The 25,790-nt window shown below is 31.5% G+C and overlaps 1 protein-coding gene and 2 non-coding genes across 3 annotated transcripts; all 3 read left to right on the top strand.

Moving 5' to 3' along the window:
* Positions 1–333: 333 nt before the first annotated feature.
* Positions 334–407, top strand: TRNAK-CUU (transfer RNA lysine (anticodon CUU)). Its single transcript has one exon. It is a non-coding gene; the product is annotated as a tRNA-Asn (tRNA).
* A 389-nt stretch (positions 408–796) lies between these two features.
* TRNAN-GUU (transfer RNA asparagine (anticodon GUU)) lies at positions 797–870 on the top strand. Its single transcript has one exon. It is a non-coding gene; the product is annotated as a tRNA-Asn (tRNA).
* A 7,108-nt stretch (positions 871–7,978) lies between these two features.
* LOC114177931 (suppressor of RPS4-RLD 1-like) lies at positions 7,979–23,811 on the top strand. Its single transcript, XM_028063536.2, has 23 exons — positions 7,979–8,382; positions 8,496–8,605; positions 9,523–10,181; positions 10,287–10,331; positions 10,457–10,558; positions 10,639–10,719; positions 11,202–11,268; positions 12,801–12,901; positions 13,015–13,122; positions 13,678–13,748; positions 13,861–13,917; positions 14,554–14,662; positions 14,739–14,819; positions 15,266–15,352; positions 16,728–16,934; positions 17,621–17,949; positions 21,336–21,422; positions 21,542–21,641; positions 22,437–22,528; positions 22,613–22,651; positions 22,734–22,824; positions 23,080–23,177; positions 23,281–23,811. The coding sequence occupies exons 1-23, from the start codon at positions 8,255–8,257 to the stop codon at positions 23,570–23,572; spliced, it is 3,141 nt and encodes a 1,046-aa protein (XP_027919337.2). The 5' UTR covers positions 7,979–8,254; the 3' UTR covers positions 23,573–23,811.
* Positions 23,812–25,790: the final 1,979 nt, after the last annotated feature.

The raw sequence follows: 25,790 nt of genomic DNA, 5'->3' as shown, positions 1-25,790 counted from the left end.
TATGAAATCGAGGAGTTAAGGAACATTTTAGACTGATCAATACTAATAAATCATAAATTTAAATTAATTATGGAATAGAATATCGTGGTAGTGTTGTTGATTGTATTTTTACTTAACTAGTAAGTTTTATCTAAAAAAAAAATTTGGTACAGAAAAAGTTTACATGAGTCCTATTATTATTGTTAAATATGAAGTTTTAAGAGTATTTACAAAACTATTTATTATTGTTCCTTATTAACTATTTATGTGTTTATTGAAACATATGATTAGTATATTACTTAAATTATATATAGGTCCCAATGATAAAAAATTAAAAACAATGAAAATATGAAGGCTGGAATAGCTCAGTTGGTTAGAGCGTGTGGCTGTTAACCACAAGGTCGGAGGTTCAAGCCCTCCTTCTAGCGAAGAGGTTTCTTTTCGGAACCTAAGGTCGATATTTTTCTTCCAAATTAGAATAGAATGGAATGGAATAACTATGATCTCTCCAAAAAAAAAGTATAATATTAGGTTAACTATGATCTTTCCAAAAAAAAGTATAATATTAGGTTTCTTTTTTTGGATCTCTCCAAACAATGATAATATGAAGGCTGGAATAGCTCAGTTGGTTAGAGCTGTTAACCACAAGGTCGGAGGTTCAAGCCCTCCTTCTAGCGAAGAGGTTTCTTTTCGGAACCTAAGGTCGATATTTTTCTTCCAAATTAGAATGGAATGGAATAACTATGATCTCTCCAAAAAAAAAAGTATAATATTAGGTTTCTTTTTTTGGATCTCTCCAAACAATGATAATATGAAGGCTGGAATAGCTCAGTTGGTTAGAGCGTGTGGCTGTTAACCACAAGGTCGGAGGTTTAAGCCCTCCTTCTAGCGAAGAGGTTTCTTTTTGGAACCTAAGGTCGATATTTTTCTTCCAAATTAGAATGAAATGGAATAACTATGATCTCTCCAAAAAAAAGTTAGAGTGTGTTGTAGTCCTTAACCACAAGGTTGGAGGTTCGAGCCCTCCTTCTGGCGAAGAGGTTTCTTTTTGGAACCTAAGGTCGATATTTTTCTTCCAAATTAGAATGGAATGGAATAATTATTATCTCTAAAAAAAAGTATAATATATTTTTTTTATAATATGAAGGTCGGAATAGTTCAGTTGGTTAGAGTTTCCTTTTAGAACCTAAGGTCCGTATTTCCCAACAAATTAGAAAAATTAGAATGGAATGGAATAACTATGTTCTCTAAAAAAAAAAGAGTATAATGTTAGGTTTATTTTTTTGGAACCTAAGGTCCGTATTTCCCAACAAATTAGAAAAATTAGAATGGAATGGAATAATTATGATCTCTCACAAAAAGTATAATATTTTTTTTTATAATATGAAGGTTGGAATAACTCAATTGGCAACAGGTATCAAATTTTTGTCTCATCTCCATCTCCATCCGGTAATGGGTATAATCTCGTACCCATACCCATTTTCTTACTACTTCAATATTAATTTTAATTAACTTTTATAAAATAATAAGAAGTTATGGTAAAGGAAACATAATATTATCAAATATTCAATATTAGAAGAATAGTTATTTCTTCAATATCAAATACTTTAAAATAAATATTATTTACATTTTAGAGTATAATACCAAATAAAATTTCATGAGAACCGACACATTTATTAAATTTGCAAATATTAACGAAACATAGTTGATAAAATTAAATTTTTGTTTTAAAAAATATAAAAGGAAAACAAATATTCAAATTAAAATATATTTTAAATTTGTGTTTACTTCAATCTTTTAAATTCTAATGAATCTTTTTTTATACACTAATAAAAGTTATAATACATCATTTGATCAAAATGATACAAAAAATAAATAATAATCATAATAAAGTTTAAAATAAATTATAATTGTTTACATTTTAGATTATAATACCAAATAAAATTTCATGAGAACAAACACATTTATTAAAATTTAAAAATATTTTTTAAAAAATATAAAAGAAAAACAAATATTCAAATTAAAATATATTTTAAAGGTTTGTTTATCTCAATCTTTTACATTCTCATGAATCTCTTTTTTATACACTAATACAAGTTATAATACATCACTTGATCAAAATGATACAAAAATCAAATAATAATCATAATAATAAAATTTTAACATAGATCTTGTATCTTTTGAACTTCAATTATGTTAGATGGTGATACAAAAATATTTATGACAATTACATTAAATTTTTATATTGTAGTAAATAAAAGTTATTTATACAATTATAGTGAAAAAAATTACAGTATGATTGATAACGAGTTAGAAAATAAAAAATAATTAGATAAAATATATCGAAATAATATTCTACATAATGAAAATAAACAGCAAATACAAATATTAAAAAATTAACAAATGTTTAGAAACAATTTGAGAGACTATTGAAAAAAATTGCACGAAGAAAAACAAATTTATAATTAAGGGTATGATAATTTGAAAAATATCTTAGAGATCTAAAAACACTTTTCAAATATCAACATATATACTCAATGGTTGAGAAATAACAAAAATTATTTTAGTGAAACAAAAGAGTTCTTCAAATGAAACAAAAACTAATAATAATAAGTATTTTTTTTTAATATTACCTAATAAACGAAAGGTTTGTGCTATTAAATACTTAAACTGAATTCTCATGTGAAAGGAAAATATACAATAAATAAAAATATTAAAAAATAATAGAAATATTCAAATGTGAGACATAAATTTTTTTTAATTTACATACATATCTTTAACATAATTACATAAAAGTTATGATAAGATGAAAAATATAATTGAGATGTGAATGAGTTTCATGACAAACCAAATAATTAGAAGAAATACAGAATAGTATATATATATATATATATATATATATATATATATATATATATATATATATATATATATATATATATATATGGTCACTTAATTAATTATGGCGGGGATATGTACATCCCCATATCCATCCCCATACCCAATTAAAAAAGTTAGGGATTCTCCATGCCCATACCCATACCTATACCCAGTCAATGCGGGGATTCCTAATCAAAACGAGGACGGGTTCAGACAATATCCACGGGACGGGTTTATTTGTTATCTCTAGCTGGAATAGCTCAGTTGGTTAAAGTGTGTGGTCCTTAACCATAAGGTCTCTCCAAAAAAATGAATAAACCAAAAATTATATTTTTAATTCTTAGGACAATATTTCGTAGAATTACTTTATTTTTAACTCTGTTTTTCACTTGTCTAAATAAACATAAAGAAGTTCATTATCTTTCTTAGTATGCCTCATATCCATCTAAAAATATTTTCATTAGGAATAAAAGATTTTGAAAAAAAAAAACGCAAGAGATGAGAGAACAAACCTCTTGCTACTTTCAAAATGGGAAGGAAAGGAGGCTCACAGTGGCGATACAACGACACAGTTCGCATTGGCAACAAATAAGGGAGGATAATGGAGGAGAAAGTGACAATGTGGTTCAATTTGGCGAGGAGGAGAGTGACTCTTGCAGTGGAGGAGTGATACAACAACGCAATGGAAAAGCTTTTGGTAGGGATATGAAATTTTAACCCTAGTAGACAAATAGAAGTTGTTTACATAACGAAAGCTTATAGTTGTGCAAAATAATTTAAAAAATGCCATCGATGACATTTTTAAAATTATTTGAAAAATAATCGAAGCCTTCTGCGAAAATTTCAAAAATGTCATCACGTTTTGAAAGATTTTAGTTTTTCCTGAAATCGAAGCATATTAGGCAATTTAAGAAACATTTTTTCCCCTAATGTCATTCACTCAATTTGTAAACAAAATTGAATTAGTCAAACAAGGTAAATCAATTTTGTTAAGTATCCAACACATCTCCAAGTGTCTATGTTTGATATCTAACAAAAAAACTCAATTAAAGAACAAGATAAAACTATCAACAAGTATTCAAAAACAATCCTAAAGGAAAAAAAAATAGAATTCAAGAAGAACAAATGATATAAACACACTTTGTTTCCAAATGATGTAAGCACACTTTGTTACTGAAAATGAAGAACAAAATTGAATTGCACTAAAACCTCAAAATTCACTACGACTTTGCAAGAGAATAAACTCAAAGGTGTAACATTCTATGCAGAAGACAAAAGAAAAATTATAAAAAAAAATAGAAAATTAGTGACGGAGTGTAAAGTGTGGCATGTAGAATATGGTGGGTTTTCTGTTGGAATAATGACCTCTATTATGTAACCCTTTGAATATAATCTCTGCAACTTTAAATAAACAAACATTTTTCCCTTGTTCTTCTTCCATTTTGTATATTCTCCATACTAGAGAACATAACCTATTTGTTAGGGGTTAGATGTAATTATCTGGATTTTCATGTATTTATGTTACTAATACATACACTTTTCCATTCTAATGTTTATTTGCTTAATGTTTGTTGTGGCTTGATCACCACAACTTGATAATCGATTCATATGGTATTAGAAAATATCGTGTTATCTAGAATTGGAACAAAGTACCTAATGAAGCTTGTATATAGGGATAAAATATGATTCATTAGTAATCTTAAACTCTTGTTCATTAAAACATGTTTACTCTTTTTAAGGATTCTCGGGATTGAAACTTAATAGAAAATCATAGGCTTAAGTTTGTTGGTAAGGGATTAGGACTTGAGTAAATTTATGAGTAGATTTTAACATGAGATTGAAAATGAGTTGTTTGATTATGCATGAGAGTGAGGTTGATGAAATCTATTTTTAACAATGTACATACCTATCATTTTTATTTTGTTATGCATATCAAGTGTTTGATAAAAGTCTAAAAAGAGTTTTGTGTATTTTTGCATAATTATTCGTCTAAATTAGTTGTTGATTGCAAGTATTGTCATGAATTACACAAGTCCTTTGGAAAAATGATAATTATTTATTATTTACTACATTGTGATTTGTGCACTTACCGTGGTAAAAGAAATTTGCTTATCATATGTGTATCTTATTCTTTTAGGCAAAATATGCTTTATATGGAAAGTTTTTATATAAAACAAATAACATAATATTACAAATATAAATACAAACCAAAGATGAAGATAATTATTTGTTCTGATAATTTAATTATGTACATATTATGAGTAAAACCATTCAATTCAAATCACCAAATCAAATAAATTGCTAACTCATCCATAAACCACTAGACAGTTTATCAAAGCTAAAAGCTAATTTTAATAAATAATTCCACTTAAGGTTCATATAAGCTCAATTTGAGAAAATTTTAATTAAAACATTGAACTTAATCTCAAAAACTTAAGAAGGCTAAAACTAAATGTTCTAAATGTGAGTAAAATATGATCATCAATCACCATTATACAAATCACATCTTATAATTTGTTGAAAAAAGAATGATGGGTCTAAAATTTTTGCAATTAGGTAGGCAAAGATGTTATTTATTGTTGAAGAGCCTATGATTGTTGACTCAAAATCTAATGTCACAAAAGATTGACATAAGAATTATTGAAATAAAAATAAACAGTGTACTCACAATATGTACATAATTCAATTATCAGAACAAATAATTAAATTAGACTGTTTATCGAAAGCTAAAAACTAATTTTAATAAATAATTTCACTTAAGGTTCATATAATCTTAAATGAGCAAATTTTAATTAAAACAATGAATTTAATCTCAAAAGCAATTTAAGAAGGCTAAGACTAAATGTTAAATGTAAGTAAAATATGATCATCTATTATCATCTCACAAATCACATCTTATAGTTTGATTTGTTGGAAGTAAGAATGATGTGTTTAAGCTTTTCGCAACTGTTTAGACCTATAATTGTTGACTCAAAATCTAATGTTACAAAAGAATGACATCAAAATTATTCAAATAACAAAAAAAAACTTTTTTTTTAAGTAAAATTTTTGTTATGACAATAAATATATATATATATATATATATATATATATTATATCAGTTAAGACTTATACTTTAATAAATTAAAAATACTCAAATGAGCATATATTATCTTATTTAATATGGATATTTTTGTGAGTTCTTGCGGCTTTTCATAAAGTTTACCCTCTTACCATATAATTACATGTGTATTTAAATATAGGTAACATGATGCAAAATTTTAATAGTAAATTTAAGTCAAAATAAATAAAGCATTATAGTACTAGACCCACTCTGCAGTGCACATTTTATTTATAATTATATGTATAAATAAGTAAATAATAATTTAGCTATGTAAACAATTATTTTATATAATTTATATTTTAAAATGCTTATATTAAAAAATATCTTTTCAATATTTTGAGTTATGACTTCTATTATAACCACTTATATATGGTGTTTTAATATTTTTATTTTATATTTGAGATATTTAATGATAAGTTGAAAAATTTAACTATTTGATCTTTAAATTAAAAATAAAAATGTACAAAATGGTAGTTAGAAAAGACCATAAGTGTATTATGCAAGGTAGTTAAAAAAACTATCATACAAACTATTTACCAAAGCCAATAAAGTTATCAAATAAAATATGCACACGATTTTAAACTTGGAAATAATTGTTTTTGTTACTAGAAAGAAAATACAGGTCCTGATGTATAAAGCCCGAAATTTTAGGTTATAAATATTCATTATTTATTTAATAATATTTTTATCTCTTTATAGTTCATTCATTATAGATTTTATTTAAAATAGAAGTATATTTAAGAAGGAAGTTGTTATACCAATGTAACGAAAGATGATAACGCATAGATAATAAATGAGTTATTTTTAATTATGAATTCAACTTATTCTGAATTACTTTGTGATTTAAAGGAGGATGTGGTCGATAATAAGTAAGTTATTTTTAATTATGAATTCAACTCATTCTGAATTACTTTGTGACTTAAAAGAGGATGTGGTCGATAATAAGTGAGTTATTTTTAATTATGAATTCAACTCATTCTGAATTACTTTGTGACTTAAAGGAAGATGTGGTCGGTAAAAGATTTTATGCATTAAATTATCATAATTTTTATTTAGGGATTTAAAACATATTATAATTTTCAAGTCATTAATGTTGTTTAAGTACTAAAATGAATGTTTAAAAAGTAGGTGTCCTGAGTTCTATCTTTAAGTTTTGAAGAGAGAAGTTGATGTTATATTTTTTTTTATAGAATGAGTGTTGCTTAGGGGCAAGAAGCCCCTCAAGTATTTGTATGACTACACAAATTTTTGAAACGTGGTAGAACATGTAATTACATAATGATGCTCGATGCACAAAGAATGATTGATACGTAGTGGTTAATATAATTCAACATTTGAGTAAGAAAAAAATAATATCAACTCTCTCATCCAAAACTAGTATCACTTACTTAAATAATGTGAACTTGTTTAAAGTAAGATTTTTCTTTTTATTATAAGAAAGTAAAGTAGATAAATTAAAAGAGACTGCTTATAACTTGGTAGTACGAAAGTGTTCATATATTATATTAGTATAGTTTTTATATAAACTATTACATAGTTAGTCTTTTTGTTTTTTTACTTTTATTATGTTATTTTATTCAATTAAAAATTAATTATTATATTATTTTTTGCATTAATATATATATATATATATATATATATATATATATATTCATTTTACATTTGATAAACTTTTTCTAATACATATATATTTATTTTCATGTTGTTTTAGTTAAATTTAAGATATTATATAACATAATTATTAGAATTTAATTTCATCATCGGGATACATAAGTATAGAGAATTTGGATAACTTGAAAGTTAAGAAAAAACAACAAATGAAATGTAGAAGGTAGAAAAGAATCACTTCACAACTATCTGGAAGATAATAAAATAGATAAAAAGGCTGTAATAATTTTACATACATTATCAAGTAAATAAAGTAAAATGTGTAAAAAAGTTGATATTTTGGATAAATATATTTATATTATTATGTGTATAAATAGATATAGTGGAGGGTTGGGGAGAAATACTGAACAGAAAAGCTTTGGCACAGCTGCAATGCACGTGACCTGGTTCGTTCATTCGAACCGGTTCATTCATTCGAAGTGGTTCGTTCCTTCGAAGAACCGTTACTCTTAAAGGATTCACCTTCTTCCTCTCAATCAACCCAATTTTTCCAGGTCTGCACTCTTCATTCTTCAACAATCACAGTTACCATCATCTTCTTTATTTCATCACTGCATTTCCAGCCCCAATTTCCTCCCCAAACTCCGGACGACTGATCCGTGCACCTCACGTTCTTCATCCACCATGGCTCCTCCTGTTTCCTCCGCTGAGCGCGTGGACTTGGCCAGGCTCTGCGCCTCTAAGGACTGGTCCAAGGCCATTCGAATCCTGGATTCCCTCATTTCTCAGTCCGCCGCAGTTCAAGACCTATGGTTTCTGTTTCGTTACCCTTTTTATCTTATTCATTCATCATTCTTCTCAATGCTTGCTTTGCATGTATATGTCTAGTTCTGACGTCCGATCTTGTTCCGATTCTCGCTTTCAGCAACCGCGCTTTCTGTTACAGCAAATTGGAGCTTCACAAGCACGTTATTAAGGATTGCGATAGAGCGCTTCAGCTTGACCCCTCGCTTCTTCGAGCTTACATTCTCAAAGGTTTTGTAATCTTCTCTAGTCAAATTTGATCCCTTTCTCTATCTCGGGGTTTCCTCTTTGTTTTTTTTTTTTTTTTTTTTTTTTTTTTTATGTAATTAGATTTATGCTCTTCTTACCTATCCTAGTTGCTCGGAATTGGTATTCGAACTAGTTAGGTTTGAGTAAAATGTTTCCTGTTGGTTAATTTTTCCTTGTGTATTTTGCCTTGGAATTTTTCTTTACTGAGCCGTTTTATTGACTTCTTCTGACTAGTTCGTCCTGACTTTTTCAGATATACCATTTATTGTGATTAATTAAATAGATGGATAGGATGTTATTTGTTATATGTCAATTATGTGTTTATTACTACTGCAGGTTAGAGGCGGTGGTGCTTTGAACAAAAGCTACCATATACAGTTTATGTATAATTTTTGAAAATTGATGGGTTTGTGCGGGTATTACTGAATGTTATGTATGTTGGCTTGTTGCAAAGAGGTCACAATGTAAAACTTCTGCATAATTTGATACAATTTTTCCTTTTTATGTGGGTATTATTACTGAATTTTGTGGGTGTTGGTGCAGTGAACAGAGGCAACAATATGGAACCTCTGTGTAACTGAAGAAAATTGACTGGATTATGTGTGTATTGGACGCGTGTCCAAATGAACTGATTAGTTTAATAATTGATTATACACTGAAATTAATGTAGTCAAGAGAAAAGGCATTTTGCTTCCATGATGAATGGGGTTGGTTGTTGCATGATGATCATGTTGGAGTTGTTCTATAGTGGATTTGGTATGCTGTTTATGACCATGTTGTTGTTCTATAGTGGATCATGCTATTCTTTTACTTCATGGTAAGGTTTGAGTAAAATATTCTCATGCTCAAATATGTTTTGTATTGTTTTAACTTAGGGCTGTTTTTATTCGCTTGTCTAGGTTCTGCACTCTCTGTGTTGGGAAGGAAAGAAAATGCTCTATTGGTGTGGGAGCAGGGCTATGAACATGCTCTGCATCAGTCTGCTGACTTGAAACAGATGCTAGAACTTGAAGAGCTTATAGCGACAGCAAGACAAGAAAACAATGCACTGTGTGAAAGTGAAACACATGGGCCATTCATGCTGAAAACCAAATCCGGTTCTCCAATTAATGGGAACTCAAGTGAAGCTTTTAAGATCCGGGATACGTTGTGCACTAAGGCTGAATTATGCAACAATGCTACCAGTGATAGATCTGAGACATGCCTGAAGTCTGCTGATAGTTTCGACTTAAAAAGTGAATCACATGATGAAGATAGAGAGTGTAATAAATGTGATGGCCAAGTGAATGGAAGCCCTGATGTTCTCGATACACTTAGTTATAATTCTGAATCATGTAATGACTCTAGTGATGCTTCAGAATCAAGTGAAAAAGTATCTTCTACCAAAAGTGGTGACTCAGTTAATGTCACTGAAATTTTTAGAAACCCAATTAGTAAGTTTATATTTTCTGATGAAAGAAAAGGTGAAGCAAAGAAAAATAAGAAGTTTTGCGTTGCTCGGATTTCAAATACAAATTCCATTAGTGTAGATTTTCGACTCTCAAGGGGTATAGCAGAGGTTTGTTTTCATGCTTGTAATTGAATAAAGCAAATTACATAACAGTTTCTGTGCTGTTGTATTTATTTGTTTACATGAAGGATTGATATTATGACTCTTTTTCAGGTTAATGAAGGAAAATATGCAAATGCAATATCCATTTTTGACCAGGTGAAACTTTTTCCTTACTAGTGATTCTCTTGGTTTCATCTTTTCATGCCTTTTCTATCTTTTTCTCTCTCTTTCTTTCCTATTAAATGACATACTGTAGCTGTGCACACCTATCATTTATGCAGATACTGAAAAAGGACCCGGCTTATCCTGAGGCACTAATAGGAAGAGGTACCGCACATGCATTCCAGAGGGAACTTGATGCTGCTATAGTTGATTTTACAAAGGTACTGAAATAAACACTGCCTAGAAGGTGCATATAGAGATATGATATTTCTTCTTTAAATAAGAAGTTCACATGTATTAGGCTATACAATTCAACCCATTGGCTGGTGAGGCATGGAAAAGGAGAGGTCAGGCCAGGGCAGCCTTGGGAGAGTTTGTTGAGGTGAGAATGCAACACTTTCTTTGAACTTAGTAGCTGACTAACATGTTGAATATGTCAAGGGTTGGGGGGCCTTGTGCATCAGGCAACCCTCTTATTATATAATTAATGAAATTATCAGTTCTTTCTTAATACTCTTTGAACATTACCATCTACAGCTGTAGGTTTTGAGTTGAATACTCAACACTTGATTATTTTGGTGGTAGAGCTAAATTGTGGTTATTAAGGGTTCTGTATTCTTCAATATTTCAAGATTCAATGTTATTAAAGTCTGTATGTGTGACGTATAACATCATATGTGATATTGTAAAAAATGTCTCAGACGAGAAAATATTGCAAATATTTTGTACATTCCAAATGAAAAAAAAAATAAAAAAATAAAAGATTTTATTGTGTAGATATTACAAGCATTTCCATTCCTTGCACAAGTATGAACCTGTACATGTGACCATTGCTGTTTCCCTTCTCTCTTGATATGATATCAGGCTATTGAAGACTTGACCAAGGCATTAGAGTTTGAACCTGACACAGCAGATATTCTACATGAAAGAGGTAGCTTGTCTTTAACTAATTTGTTATTTGGATGGCAGATTTAGGCAGGACTTGAATAATTAGGCATGCCTCTATGTTGCTCTCGTAATATCTAGAAGTTCAGACAGAAATTGGAATAGTTTTTGTGGCATGGCTGTTGTTCTTACCCTTAATAAATCTTGTGCATGACTGCTGTTTTCACCCTTAATAAATCTTGTGCATGACTGCTGTTTTCACCCTTAATAAATCTTGTGCAAGCATACATTTCCATTTTTTTCAAAAGCAGTTAAAAAGTTAAACAACATTTGGAATTACTAGGTATATTTACATTTCCATTGGATCCATGAGTTTGTGGATAACATTATATTAACGTGGGATAGGAGAGAACAGCCAATCCTGTGTTGGTGCTTGACCAAAGAACTTGATGCGGTGGACCCTAGGAAAAGGATCTTTATATTCCACAATAAGCATACCAGTTTTGCTGACACAGCAAGACAGCCTGTAAACCTGTGTCTAACCCTATAGCTCCAATCCTAAAAATTTTATCAACACCTTGTAAGAAGGCTCATACCACCAGGCCATATGTTGTCTAATTAGTCAATGTACATAGAACGTAGGAACTCATTTGCTGGCTAGTCACAGAATTTCACAGTAAAGGGGACTTGAAGAAGAGGCTTTTTGTGTTAACAAATGGGAATATGACACTAGAAGCCTACATGCAAGCCAACTGTGCAAGGTCAATTGTTGACAAAAGGTCAACTACAACTGGCTATTGCACTTTTCTGGAAGGTAATCTTGTAACTTGGAGGAAGAAGTAAAATTAAAAGTGTTGTGGCAGTTTTGGTGCTGAAACCGAACTTTCTGCTATGCCTAAAGGGGTTCGTGAATTACTTAGGCTTAATATTATTTTAGAAGACTTGATGATTTAAGTGGGACAAATCTATGAAGCTTTAATATGAAATAAATCAGCAAATCGGCATTGCACACAGCCTGGTTCAACATGATTGAACCAAGAACATTGAAGTGTATAGGCATTTCATGAACCAGACACTTTAACGTGGGTTGATATTTACTTAAGAGGTGCCCGCCCCTGGACAACTTACAGTTTTCTCACTAATGGATGGAAGCTTCCTAAATAAAGTGTAACATGTAATATAGTTATTGAAACAGATTAAATGAGAGTAGTATAATAGTAATAACAAAATTCAGATATCATACACCTTGTCTTTAAAAATTGTGTATATATCTAGTATTTGTATATGATATAAATTATATCTATTGTAAACTTCACAGCCGTGTCCATCCTCTATCCCACTTTAGCGGTTTTAGGCTTGGCCACTGCGTGCTGCTATCCAAGATTGAATACTTAACATAAAAATAGGCTATAATTTAGAAAATCTTTAACAAATTATAACATTAAAATACGGAGATATTTTGTTCAAAACTATTGTTTGACCTTCTGTATATATTCTGCCAAATTGATTGATGAAATACTCTAGTGAATCCTCAATTTTTTGGCTAATTAACGCATGTTTACATGATTTTCGATGCAGGAATTGTAAATTTCAAATTTAAAGAGTTTGATGCAGCTGTTGAAGACCTTTCAGCTTGTGTGAAGCTAGATAAGGATAATACATCCGCCTATACATACTTGGTGGGCCTTAAGTGTTACTGCTTAAATCCTCATTGATTTGACATTGTTTTCTGGATCTCTCGTATGGAAGGTCTTTTCAATTCAGTATTTCACTGAACAAATTGAATTAACAGGGTTTAGCATTATCTTCAATTGGCGAATATAAGAAAGCTGAGGAAGCTCATCTTAAGTCACTTCAACTTGACAAAAATTTCCTTGAAGCATGGGCTCATCTGACTCAGGTTTCTATTCAACGGTGCCCATACTGATAGTTTGATCATATTATAGAAATAACTATATTGTATACTTCCAGGTGTTTAGTTGTATGTTAGAGTCTGTATGTTATCTGTACTTATATCTAGCTTCACTACTTTCCTCTGTGTTATTTTGTCTACCTGTAATCCAATCTACTGATTCAACTTGCTTGATGTATCCATTTCATATCAGATCAGTTCATATCTACATTTTTTAAATTCAATTACAGGCTTAATCATCTGGTAGGCCACACTTTTTTATAGATTTTTATATATATAGGCTTAAAATATATTCTGTGTGATGATCTTATATGCTAGTTTGGTCTGAAACATGACACAGTTTTTATCAAAGATCAGCAGTAATAGGCTACTATCTTTGGTCTTAGTATGTATTTGACAATTTTATCAAAGACATGGCTGCATATGTAAATATCTATTAAGCCCGATGCTCCTTTTCTGCCTAATTATCAGTTATTAGCTTTAAGCTATTATGTTAGATGATGTTATTTCTAGTGTTGTTCTGAATGTGTGGTTTTTGTGCAGTTCTATCAAGATTTAGCAATGCCAACCAAAGCTCAGGAATGTCTAAGTAATATGCTACAAATTGATGGCAGGTAATTGTCATGAATTAACTCTATTTACTCGTGTCAGCATTGTTTTCCATTTAATGTACTTTATGCCTATTCTCTTTACCCGAAGCTGATTGCTTTTACATATTGATGTTAGGTTTACAAGAGCTTATCATTTGCGCGGCCTTCTATTCCATGCAATGGGTGAACACAGGTATTTCTGTTGCCTTGCTGCTGATCATTGAAGTTGAATATTTATTTAAAGTGGCTGCTTTTACTTTCATGAATCTTTAGGATTTGGTCCCTAAACGCTAGTGTAAGATGTAGCTGCACTCTCTGACAATTAAGGAGACATAATTGGGTGGTAAAAATACTGGTTTTAGGTACCAAGGAGGGATCATGATTCATGCAGGAACTTAGATTACTTACTGTTGTTAATAATAACTGCAGTACTTGAAAGGAATCTTATAAGGAGGTTCATTTTGTATATTTGAGAAGGAGTACTTTGAGGAAGATTTGTGGTGATTGTGGTATTCCTAAAGTTTTAAACTAATATCATATAATTGTATTATCTCTGTTACTAAATTCTTATTCCCAAAACTTTGCGGATAGCTACTGCTATTATTGCCTGAAATCTAGGATTCTAGAGTGATAAATTGTATACGAATTATTGGATGATTGGTATACTGTTTAAAAGTATAAAAATTTGTTGGGTTTGGATTTGAAATGGCACCTAAGGTCCATGTAAGTTGCTTTCAATGTTTCACACCAATTATAGGTGTTAAATTTTGTAGTTTGGTACTCTGTTCTCTTACTTGATTATACTTTAACTTGGGTTTGGATGTGACAGGAAGGCTATCAAGGATTTGACAATGGGGTTGAGCATTGATGGTAGCAATGTCGAATGTTTGTATTTACGAGGTTCCTGCTACCATGCTGTTGGGCAATTCAAAGAAGCTGTAAGAATTCTCTTAATTTAAATGTTTGATGCATTGTTTGTTTGTCACACACTACAATGTTTTTTAACTGTCTCAGGTCAAGGATTATGATGCTGCGTTGGATATGGAACTGGATACGATGGACAAGTTTGTGCTCCAGTGCCTTTCCTTTTATCAGGTTTGTTTTATTAATTGTAATTCGTCTGTTTTTTGTTCTTCCTCTTAATCCTATTTTACTGATAAAATAAGAACATCATTATTTTCCTTCTACGCTGTAAGATCTACTAACATGTCATAGCAAACATTCATTTAGAGCAGGAGAGATAGTCATAGTAAACGGGAGAAAGAGAGATATTATAAGCTCAACATTATAAAAATGCTAGCATGTTAATTTGAACATGTGGATTTCTGTTGGCATGTTTTGAAATAGGCTGTTCCCTTCTGCTTTAGTTCCTTGTGTCACTTTGTTATGACATACTAGTAGATCTTGCCCTTCCTTGATTCAAGCTTCATATGCCATTGGGGCTCTGTGAATTGACATGGTATTTATTAAGTTCCTTTCATTAATTAAGAACCTAGTTCAATGGTGTGCCTGAATTTTTTTTTTTTTTTTACTTTTTGCAGAAAGAGCTTGCGCTGTACACAGCCTCAAAATTTAATAGTGATTTTTGCTGGTTTGACATTGATGGGGATATTGATGCACTTTTCAAGGTAAATTTTGTGAAAACAATTCTACTTTCCTTGGTATTCTAATCTTTCTTTATTGAAAAGCGTCTTAATTGGAAACCCTATTTATCTGATTATGGTCATGTGTAAGAGTAGGTCACTTACCTGAAAAACAGGAAGAATAAGAGAAAATGTAAGTTTTTCCAGAAGCATGCCTATCGGAATTTTAGAGTGGATAAAAGAATGTATAGCTCCTAGAATTTGAGCTTAGGCCCCAATCAATCTCCAAAACTTGTTTGTAAGGTTAGGACCACAGTTCCATAATTTGCCTTGCAAAGTATTGTTACCTATGAATGGTCTGGATGTTTCAGTAAATAAATATTGTCACCAATATTTATTTTCATTCGGTAAAAATTATAAGTTGCTTATATATTGTAGATATTACTATAGATATATTTATATTTATTCTGTTGGCCTTTAATAATTAATACTACTATTTTATGTTGCTAACCTTTAAGAATATAACATTATTTAATTCTGTTGACCTTTAATAATTGATATTGTTTCTTAAGTTGACCTTTAACATTTTAAAACTATTTACTGCATTTTTATCAAGAAAAATGGTGCACAACTGTACAACACTATCCTCCAACTACAAGTCAGCAACTTCAGTAAAATAAAAAATAAATTCAGTTTTCTTTTCAACCCCATTATTGTCTTTTCTTTGGTTTGCCTCTAACCTTGCCACTGCTTTGCCTTACATTCCACAATCCCTTACTGCTCACAATCATTTCCATTGTTACATTCTTCATCTTCCATTATTGTATAACACTTTTCACTGCCAAAGTGAATGTCTTTCCCATTGTTCACATTCTATTGTTGTATTAGGGCATACCAGTTTGTAAATGAACCATGAATTGGTACACAAACAAATTTACAGTTTTCTACTCATTTGAACAAATTATGTGTCATGGTCATATCAACCAAACTTTATGATCTCATTTAGACCATCTCTCTAGTCAATGTGGGACTAGACTACCACTCTTGAGGTCGTAATTAAAGCAGGCAAGGGATGACTTTAATTAAGGTGGCTTTCCAACATTTTCCTTCACTGCTAGCATGGCAACTTTGATACCATTTAAAAATGAGTTAAAGATTTAACTCAATCTTACAAAACTAACTTGTGAGATAAGGATTGCCCAAGCTTTAGAAGCTATATATTAAAGCGACATATCTATTTGATGTGGGACAAAACCACTGCCCTTGAGATTCTGAGGCAGGCTAGGGGTGATTGCAATTAGGCAAATTACCAACAAAAACAACTAGGTTTTCAACCACAACGTCCTTATCCACGTTAAAGCATGCGTTGATTTCCATTTTCTATGATCAGTATTCTTATCTTCGATTTTCTTGTCATCAGGAATACTGGTGCAAGAAATTGCACCCAAAGAATGTATGTGAAAAAGTTTTCAGGCAACCTCCTTTACGCGAGTCTTTAAGAAAGGGAAAGCTTAAAAAGCAAGAGTTTACCATTACCAAGCAGAAGGCTGCTCTTCTACTGGCTTCAGATTCCATTGGCATGAAAATCCAGTATGCTTGTCCGGGATTTCTGCCTAATAGACGTCAGGTAAAGCTATTTCTTCTTCCATGTACCATATCGAGTTTTGGTCATTTTCCTGTTTTTTTTTAAGAAATCCCGTAGCTGTAGGGGTGCACTTTAATTCTGACAGTTTTTCATGTGCCATAGCGTACTTGTACGTTTGTTTGCTCTGAGACCTAGAAAAAGGATTTTGTTGCATCCAAAAAATTTGATAATTCTTGTTCATATATTGTAGAATCAAATTGCAAGAGTTGGAAGCATGTTATACTATTTCCATTTACTTCCTGGTGTCTAATATAAGGGGTTCTATTTCATTTATTTAGTGACAAAGAAATAATAAGGCATAACGACTGAATAAGATTAAAAAGTCCGGAAAGTCAAGGAATTTCAGTTTTCTGATTTAACACTGCAACTAACTTTAAACAAATCAAACTTCCTTTCTTGAAATTTTTTACCTAATAGAACATTTTATTTTAGTTGTATTTCCCGTAGTAAGAACATGCAGGTTTTTTGTGGAATCATATAATTTGTTAGCTTTCAATTAGTTTAAAATCATGGATATATGCAAGTTGTCATATTTTTCCTTTATACTTTTCATACATTCACTTTACAGTGACATGCGTCCACTGAACATTTGTGGTATTTTGCTCATTATTGTTGATAATATCATCTTATTAACCTTTCTAAATCTGTGTATTAATATTTCCTAATAGCATCGTATGGCTGGACTTGCCGCCATTGAAATTGCACAAAAGGTCTCCAAAGCTTGGCGTTCCCTGCGTGCTGAATGGAAATACTCAAGTAAAGGAAACTCAAAGAATGGGAAAAGGGCCAGGAGAAGGGAAAGAATTAACATGACCAGTCAAAATAGAGGAGGTGCTGGTTGTAGTACAAGCAGTACCTCATTAACATCTTCAAATGGAATTGTAGATGAAAGATCATCCAGCCGGAAATTGTCATGGCACGATGTTTACTCATTAGCTGTTAGGTGGAGACAGATTTCTGAGCCTTGTGACCCTGTTGTATGGGTGAACAAGCTAAGGTATCCCTTCTTTGTGCTAACTATTTTATTAGCGCACACTAATATAATTGTTGCTGATGTTTAAAATTCTGTAGTCCTATAGGAATGACTAAACTATAATCTTTTATGGTCAACTAACTTTACAGAAATTCTATATGTTTTCAAACTTCCACTCTAATTGTAAGTTAATACTGCTAACGTAAAATTGTAAATATTTGTAAGGTCATGTTCATATTTTAAACCCAACTCCACAGACTTGAAAGGGAAAGAAGGAAATGCATAGGGGACAAACAATGATAGTTCAGATTGTTGTAAATGGGATGAGGGTTTTGATTAGAGTGAATACCTTTCCTAAGTGCAATGGAATGGACTAGCTTGAATTATCATCTCTAGGATTTATAGTAGCATCGTTTGGTGATGGAGATGAATCAAGTAACTCTTTAGGTACTGTTGGACTATTTGTGGGAGAATGAGTGTTGTATAGAAGTAGTATCTTGTACAATAGATAAAGCAAAGGGTATATAGTCAAAGAACGTAACTTTAGAAGACATGTAGCTTTTTATTCTTTGGGGAATAACATTTATACCCTTTCCAAAGACAATAAAAACATCATGAAAAAAACAAGTGCACCCAAAAATAAACTGAAGTTCAAATCTATCTGGCATTATACTTAAGTACATTAAGAAAATTGATCAATAAATATGATAAGATATCTTGAACAAAAGAATGTTACACAGCTTGGACTCCAAATATTTGAGCGAATGGTATTACAAACCAAGTTATGTCCTTTTTCAGTTTGCTTGGGAAAAGATGGCCTAACATGTTTACTGAACAAGCATGATTCCCAATCAAACACTTCAATTGTTTGAGACGTGGATCCAAGAGTTTCAATTTGGACAAACTTGCATAACCTAATTGATCATGAACTAACTTTCGAGAAAACAACAACAGAAGATACAAATGACTGCATTTCAAACAGTAGAGGTCCCCGAGATTCAATGCCCCCTCCATTCATTCGACATGTACCACATTGCTCACATTGCTAAATGACAAGATACAACACCTAATGTTACTAAGCATTTTAAGGTCTTACAATTGACTCATACAATTGAAGAGACAATCAGGGATAAATAAAACAATATATAAATTCAATGAAGGAAAAAGAGAAACCTGATCAATTCCTTGGGTAGCAATAATTTAACCCATTTGAATGGCAACATTGAAGAAAACAGAGAAAAATAGAGAATTATTACTAGCTACGTGAACAAAGGCACCTGAGTAAACAATCCGAGGACTTTGATTAGCAATGGATTGAGAAACACATGTTGAAACACTAGGAGCTTAGGGTGAATAGGCTTCACTTGTGACTTTCCTTGAAGATACTCTTGATAATTCATCTTTTGGAACGCTAGTAACAATTTTCTTTGATGTGACTCATCTTCTTGCAGTATGTGTACTAAGGCTGACAACTTCTACACTCTCTTCCTCTAGTAGACACCATCGCAGAAACCTTGACTCTCCCAGTTCAATTTTCAATTTTTACCTTTGTGGTAATGTGAAGAAGTTTGGTAATCAAGCTGTCTGTTGAGGGAAATTCATGGCCAGTTAGGAGTTGTTCATAATGACCAGGATTAAAATCTGAGTGTAAGGTTCGTAGGATAATCACTATACACAACCTGTCAAGTATTTTTTCTAATTCCTTTAGTGACTCATAGTTTAGGAGCATCTCCAGTTCTTCCTTTGCAACCTCGGCTTTAGCAACAACTGAAACCATATCATGACTGGTTTGTTTGAGAGAAGCTAATTTTTGGACATCATACAAACATTAAATGTTATTGGCATAGATGCTTTGAATCTTCCAAAAATAAGAATGAGTTTTAGAGGTTCTAGGAATTCACACACATTGGGTTCTACAAACTGCCACAGAACAAGCATAACTGAAAATCAAGTTTCTTTCACTAAGCACGACTTTACATTGATCCTTCAACATCTTCCTTTTCTAAATGATCGTTGTAACCTTGGACTAGGAACCAAGGTTCTACAGAGGAAGCCCATGATAGATAGGTTTTGCCATTGAGCTTCTCCATATTAATAGTTAAGAGTTTTAGAAACAGAAAGAACAGGACCAGGAGATACCATAGAACTCAAACTAAGAAGAAGAAAGCAAGACAACAGTGTAAAGAGACCTAGACAGAGGTGAAAAAGGGGGACCCCCATCTACAGAAGAGAAAAATAGGACCTGGAATAGATCGGAAAACCTCCAACAAGTACTGCGGTGGTGGTGTGATGGTATTCCGTCAAATGGCTGGTGCATGGACTGCATTTGCAAAAGGAGCAGTGTGTGAGCACACATGGGCTCACAATGGACCAGCGACCACACTTGAAATAATGGTAGCCAGCTGGTGGCAGACGACCGATTGTTGTGAAGAAACACAGTGGGTGAATACGACCTGTGATGGGACTAGAGCACAATCGTTCCTATTCCGATACCAACTTAAGATTTTGCAAGAAATTCTTGGTGAGAGTACATCTCACTAATGTATGTATTATAAACATTCAAAAGTACATAAAACAGAGCAAATAGGGTACAACCATGACCCTTCGAGATACATAAAAAAATAGCTCTATAGAAGCTGAGCAACAGAGGTAAAATATTATTTTAACAGTTTGAGAGAGAGATAGATAGATGCCATGGAATTTTTGTTTGCTCTAAGCTTATGTTTTTAGCTTAGACTTCAACAAAAACTGGGACATTTTATTATTCCATTAAGGACCATAAAAAAGAGATAGAAATGCCCTTACCTTTAAAACTTAGATTACTAAAGTTTTACTCTAAATGAATTTTGGTTGGAATTAGAGTGGCTAATGTATATTCAGCCTTCATATCACTTTAAACTTTAAGTACTTTCACCTGTGGATTGCTTTCCTAAGATTGATTTTACATGTATTCAAATTTTGCAATCTAAGAGGTTATGTTCTTTTTTTATGAAGTATATACTTCCCTTTATTTGTAACAGTAAGCTCAGAAGTATATTGTCTAGGTTGGATAAATTTTTGCCTTTATTGGTTGCCAGCCTAATCGCACTATGATGTAGAATTTAGGTGGTAAGTGAAAGGAATAAAGTTGAAAGAGAAAAAAGACAGAATAGAGAGGATACAGAGAAACAAGGATCAGAGAAACTGTGCAGACACTTGATTATCATTTCAGTCTGTATACATTTTTCCTAAAATACAACAGTCCTGTATTTATAGGAAGCTACCAAACCGCTATGAAATAACAGTCCTTTTCTTATTTATTTTGACATCACAATATTGGTTAATGTGCCTGGTTTTACCTCTCGGATTATTATTTCAGAGTTGGACTTCAGACTTGTGTTGGATTTTGAATTTTTTGTTTTGCTCTACAGTGATGAGTTTGCTGCTGGATTTGGTTCTCACACGCCCATGATTCTTGGGCAAGCCAAAGTTGTCCGTTACTTCCCCAATTATGAAAGGTGAAACCTTTCTCCCGTTTTTATTGATTTATTCTATATTGGTAGACTCGTGGGAAAAAGGCTTGGTTGTGTTTGTAGTAGGCTAACTTTGAAAATGGTTATTGCTTTTAATGTTACAGAACATTAGAAGTTGCAAAGGCTGTGATTAAAGAGAGAACATTTGTTCGAAGCAAAACAGATAAGATCATTCATCTTTCCGAAGATGGGAAATTAGAAGAGGTCAGTTGTTGATTGTTGATTTAGATATGTTGCACCTCTTTCCTTTTAACATTACTTACTATGCAATAGGCCTCCTCACTGACTTTAGCCCCACGAGGTGTAGCTTTTGAAATGTTGTAGTTTTGTTGATGTCATCAGTAGGCCTCTTATGCGCTTATTTGGATCGGTGGTATACTGAAGTTACTTATTGGATAGGCATAATTTATTCTTTATATATTAAATTCTCTTTGGACCCGGTTTTTCCATGCACTCAGCCACATATAGCAATCAAAGTACTATAGCTCACAGAAACCATCCTTATTATTAGATAGTTTGAATGTCTACCTTAGAATGTTGAAATTCCCAAGTTGCATGATGGACTGTGTTTCTTATGCATCAAGTGAGATGGACACATAGGGCTGATTGACGAGCTTTTTCGGAAGTTCCTTATAGGAGAGACAAATAAAGGAAAATTGAATTAGCTTCTCCATATGCTAAAATTAGCACATGCATGACCTAATTTATAGAAACTCTCATATAGTTCCTCTAATTTTTATTTAGCTTGTGGAAAAGTTAAATTATTCGAAGGATTTTTGGAGAAACTCGTTCAAACAGATCGATAAATATCCCTTTTATAAATATAATTAATGCTCACCGATTTTATTTTCCTCAGTTATATTTTTGACAAAGAAATGCTTCTACATTATTCTTTCTTTTGAATGGTATCAAACTTTACTAGCTGATGTTACTTGTTTTTCTGTTTATAATATTACGTAGTCTATCCTTTTCTAAAACACTTTAATGTTTGATATGCAGATTATGCATGCAAAATCATGCTCTGATCTTTACAAAGTTGTTGGTGAGGATTTTTGGTTGGCTACCTGGTGCAACAGTACTGCAGTTGAAGGGTATGTGTTCATAGTGGTAACACTGTTGTGCCGAAACACAATTCCTTTGACATTTATTTACATTTTGGATGTTATTTTTTTCAGGAAGCAGCTTGAAGGGACTAGGATAACCGTTGTAAAAATGTAAGCTTGAGCTTGATTCAGAAGCCTTGTAAAATTTTAGTTTTCACGCTTCGAATTTAATTGGAAACTATATGTTTTGCAGGGGGGAGCACGGTTTTGACTTTGCAATCAGAACACCTAGTACACCTGCTAGATGGGAAGATTTTGACGAAGAAATGGCAGTGGCATGGGATGTATGTTCCTTATACCAAACAACTTTTAGTGTATTAATTGGCTGACAGTGGTATATATATTGTTTTGTTTTGACATCCTTACCAATGATCTATCTTATACTCATATGTCTCATTCAGTAATCATTAATATTTCATTTATGAAGTTAGCCAACATATATTTTATCGGTGTCAAGTTTCATCTGAAAATGTTTTTATATATGGCTCAACTTATTAGATGAAATTATAATATTCACCTTGTACTTATCTTGGCGTCAGACTATCTGCAAAGCTTACTGTGGTGAAAATTACGGGTCTACTGATTTCGACATGCTTGAAGACGTGCGAGATGCAATTTTAAGAATGACATATTACTGGTATGTTTTTTCTCTTTTTTTTTTTTTCAAAATGGGTAATTTATCTTCTGATTTTTCTGCAGTTGAAAATCATTTGTTTTAATCTGACTGAACTGCTTTTCAGGTATAACTTCATGCCACTGACTAGGGGATCTGCTGCAGTTGGATTTATCGTTATGCTGGGATTGTTACTTGCTGCGAACATGGAGTTCACGGGAAGCATCCCACAGGGTTTACAGGTTGATTGGGAAGCCATTCTGAACTTAGATCCAAACTCGTTTGTGGATTCGGTTAAAACATGGCTGTACCCATCTCTGAAGGTGACAACCTCATGGAAAGATTATCATGATGTTGCGTCAACGTTTGCAACAACAGGGTCGGTTATCACTGCTTTGAGCTTTTCTTCTGATGATTGAACTCCGGTAATATGATGACCATGAGAGGTAATTGCATATTAACTTTGACTACATTGTAATCATATGTTAAAGATTATACAATAAAGTTATCATGTCATTGGATGAAAATAACCTTCTGTTTTCGCTATTTTTTTTTCATGCACTGCTTCAGTAGAAAGTGATTAGGCGAATGTTTTGTTTGTATTTTACTTGTTAGACTTTTCGCAACGTTAATGATCTTGTCATAATTATTTACATTACATCCTTTTATTATTTTCTCCACCCTTCTATTTATTTCCTGTTTTATCTACACTATTCCCGTAATGCCTTAAGGTTAGGTTTACGGCCATGATTGAGATAGTGTGTTTGGAGGTATTTTTATTGTGTAGTGCGCAGAAGAAACCAAAGCAGTTTGGTCGGATAAGGTGCATGAATCCAACTTTATTGCAAAAGATCTGTCCATTTTGCAAGAGGTCTTAAAATAATATTTATACAGGAATATTTTATGATCAATAACGCCAACATCATTTATCCTTTTCATGAACTCATAATCGTGCTTTGAATTTTTTTCAAGTTTCACGCTTTTTTTATAACATTAATTTATTCTGTCCATTTCATTTGTACAACTATGTTTGTGTGTCATGCGGTGAAAAATCTGAGTTTTTGTTAATTTTTATTACGTTATTAAAAATATGTTAAATAACAAGATTGCTTTCATATTTTTTTCATATTATTACCTAATACTTTCATATTTTTTTTTCATATTATCACCTACAACGACTAATAATCTATATCTATCACCACTGTATTTTTTTTTTATCCAACATGATTTTAATATTCGCTTATCGTTTTATATTAATTGTAATGTTATTTTGTATTAATAGACACTTGTATTTTTTTAACATGTGGAAAACAGTTACGCAAAATAATGGTAAGATAATTGACATATAAGATGATTGACAAAAAAATAAAAAGTAAATTGCATAAATTACCAATCTCTCGGTTCAAGTGACAAGGAACTATTAGATTCCTTTAGATTAAATTTGAGATTTGAATTTGGTAAATGAAAAAAAAATATTAAAAGAAATGTATCCTTTTAAATAAACTCAACAGGCTCAGTTTACATTAGCTCGAGTCAAATGTGAATTGCGGATAAATGGAATTTAAAACCAAAAAATAAAACATTATACAAAGAACTTTACTAGGATCAGTTTGTTAAAAAAAAAAGATCCTAGTTTAAAATAACTTCGTGATTACGATTTCCGAGTTATACAAAAACGAGTGTACAGTTAAAAATAATTATTTTATGAGAAGCTGCTTTAAATTGTTTTTATTGTAATTAGAACTTTTATTCTTTTTAACTTCTGATTACTTTTCGAAAAAATTTAATAAAAGATATAAAAATTAATGGTTTTTTAGAAAAAAAAAAGTTTAAACAAAAATGTTTGCATCACAAATATCAAACCAAGCGAAAAAGTTACATATATGATTGAAATAATTAATTAATCTGACCGTAAGCATCTTTACACTTTTGGGTAGGCATAACTTTAATAATATCTTCTCAATCATTCTTAAAAAATATTTGATTTGTTTTCTTTTCTGCATATAGGAATTATTGAGCTATGCAATGTATTATGTATATATATTCTGCATATTGAAGCCAGGAGTGCGTGACAGGTAAAACAAGGAACAATATTTCTTTAGCAGCTACTTAGCATCACTTCTGCTGCCAAACATACCTAATAAAGATCATAAACCTATAATTGATTGATATAACCTACGCAATGGCCCACAAATATGTAAAAGTTGGAATTTTAGAGTGAAATTTCAAAGACATGACAACCCTCCATCATTTTTAAATTCAATTTGCGTATATGAACTGTAAAATGAACAGATTGCCTACTGCAAGAATTTTTTTTCCAATCTAACCAACCAATTCGTTGTTTGTTTCCTTCCAAAGACAAGAGAAAAGAAAAGAAACGCTACGTAATAAAATAATGAAGCAGATTTGTTTTACTAGAAATGCCAAATTGTTTGTGTAAGACTGATTGACTAAAGATTTGAAGAAAGTTTACATCTTTACTGATTAATTGGTTATTGCAATGCAGATAAAAGATTTTATATATCTGCATGCATATAAAATATTATAAAATAACAATAAAAACTAATAATAATAAAAATAATATTAAACAAGTTTTAATAAAAAAATTTCTATAATTTATTTTCTCCTTTAATTTTT

This window comes from Vigna unguiculata, chromosome 3 (assembly GCF_037176805.1).
Source record: "Vigna unguiculata cultivar grain cowpea cultivar isolate G323 ecotype 2 chromosome 3, ASM3717680v1, whole genome shotgun sequence".
Taxonomy (NCBI): Eukaryota; Viridiplantae; Streptophyta; class Magnoliopsida; order Fabales; family Fabaceae; genus Vigna; species Vigna unguiculata.
This window is presented reverse-complemented; position numbering and strand designations above follow the sequence as displayed.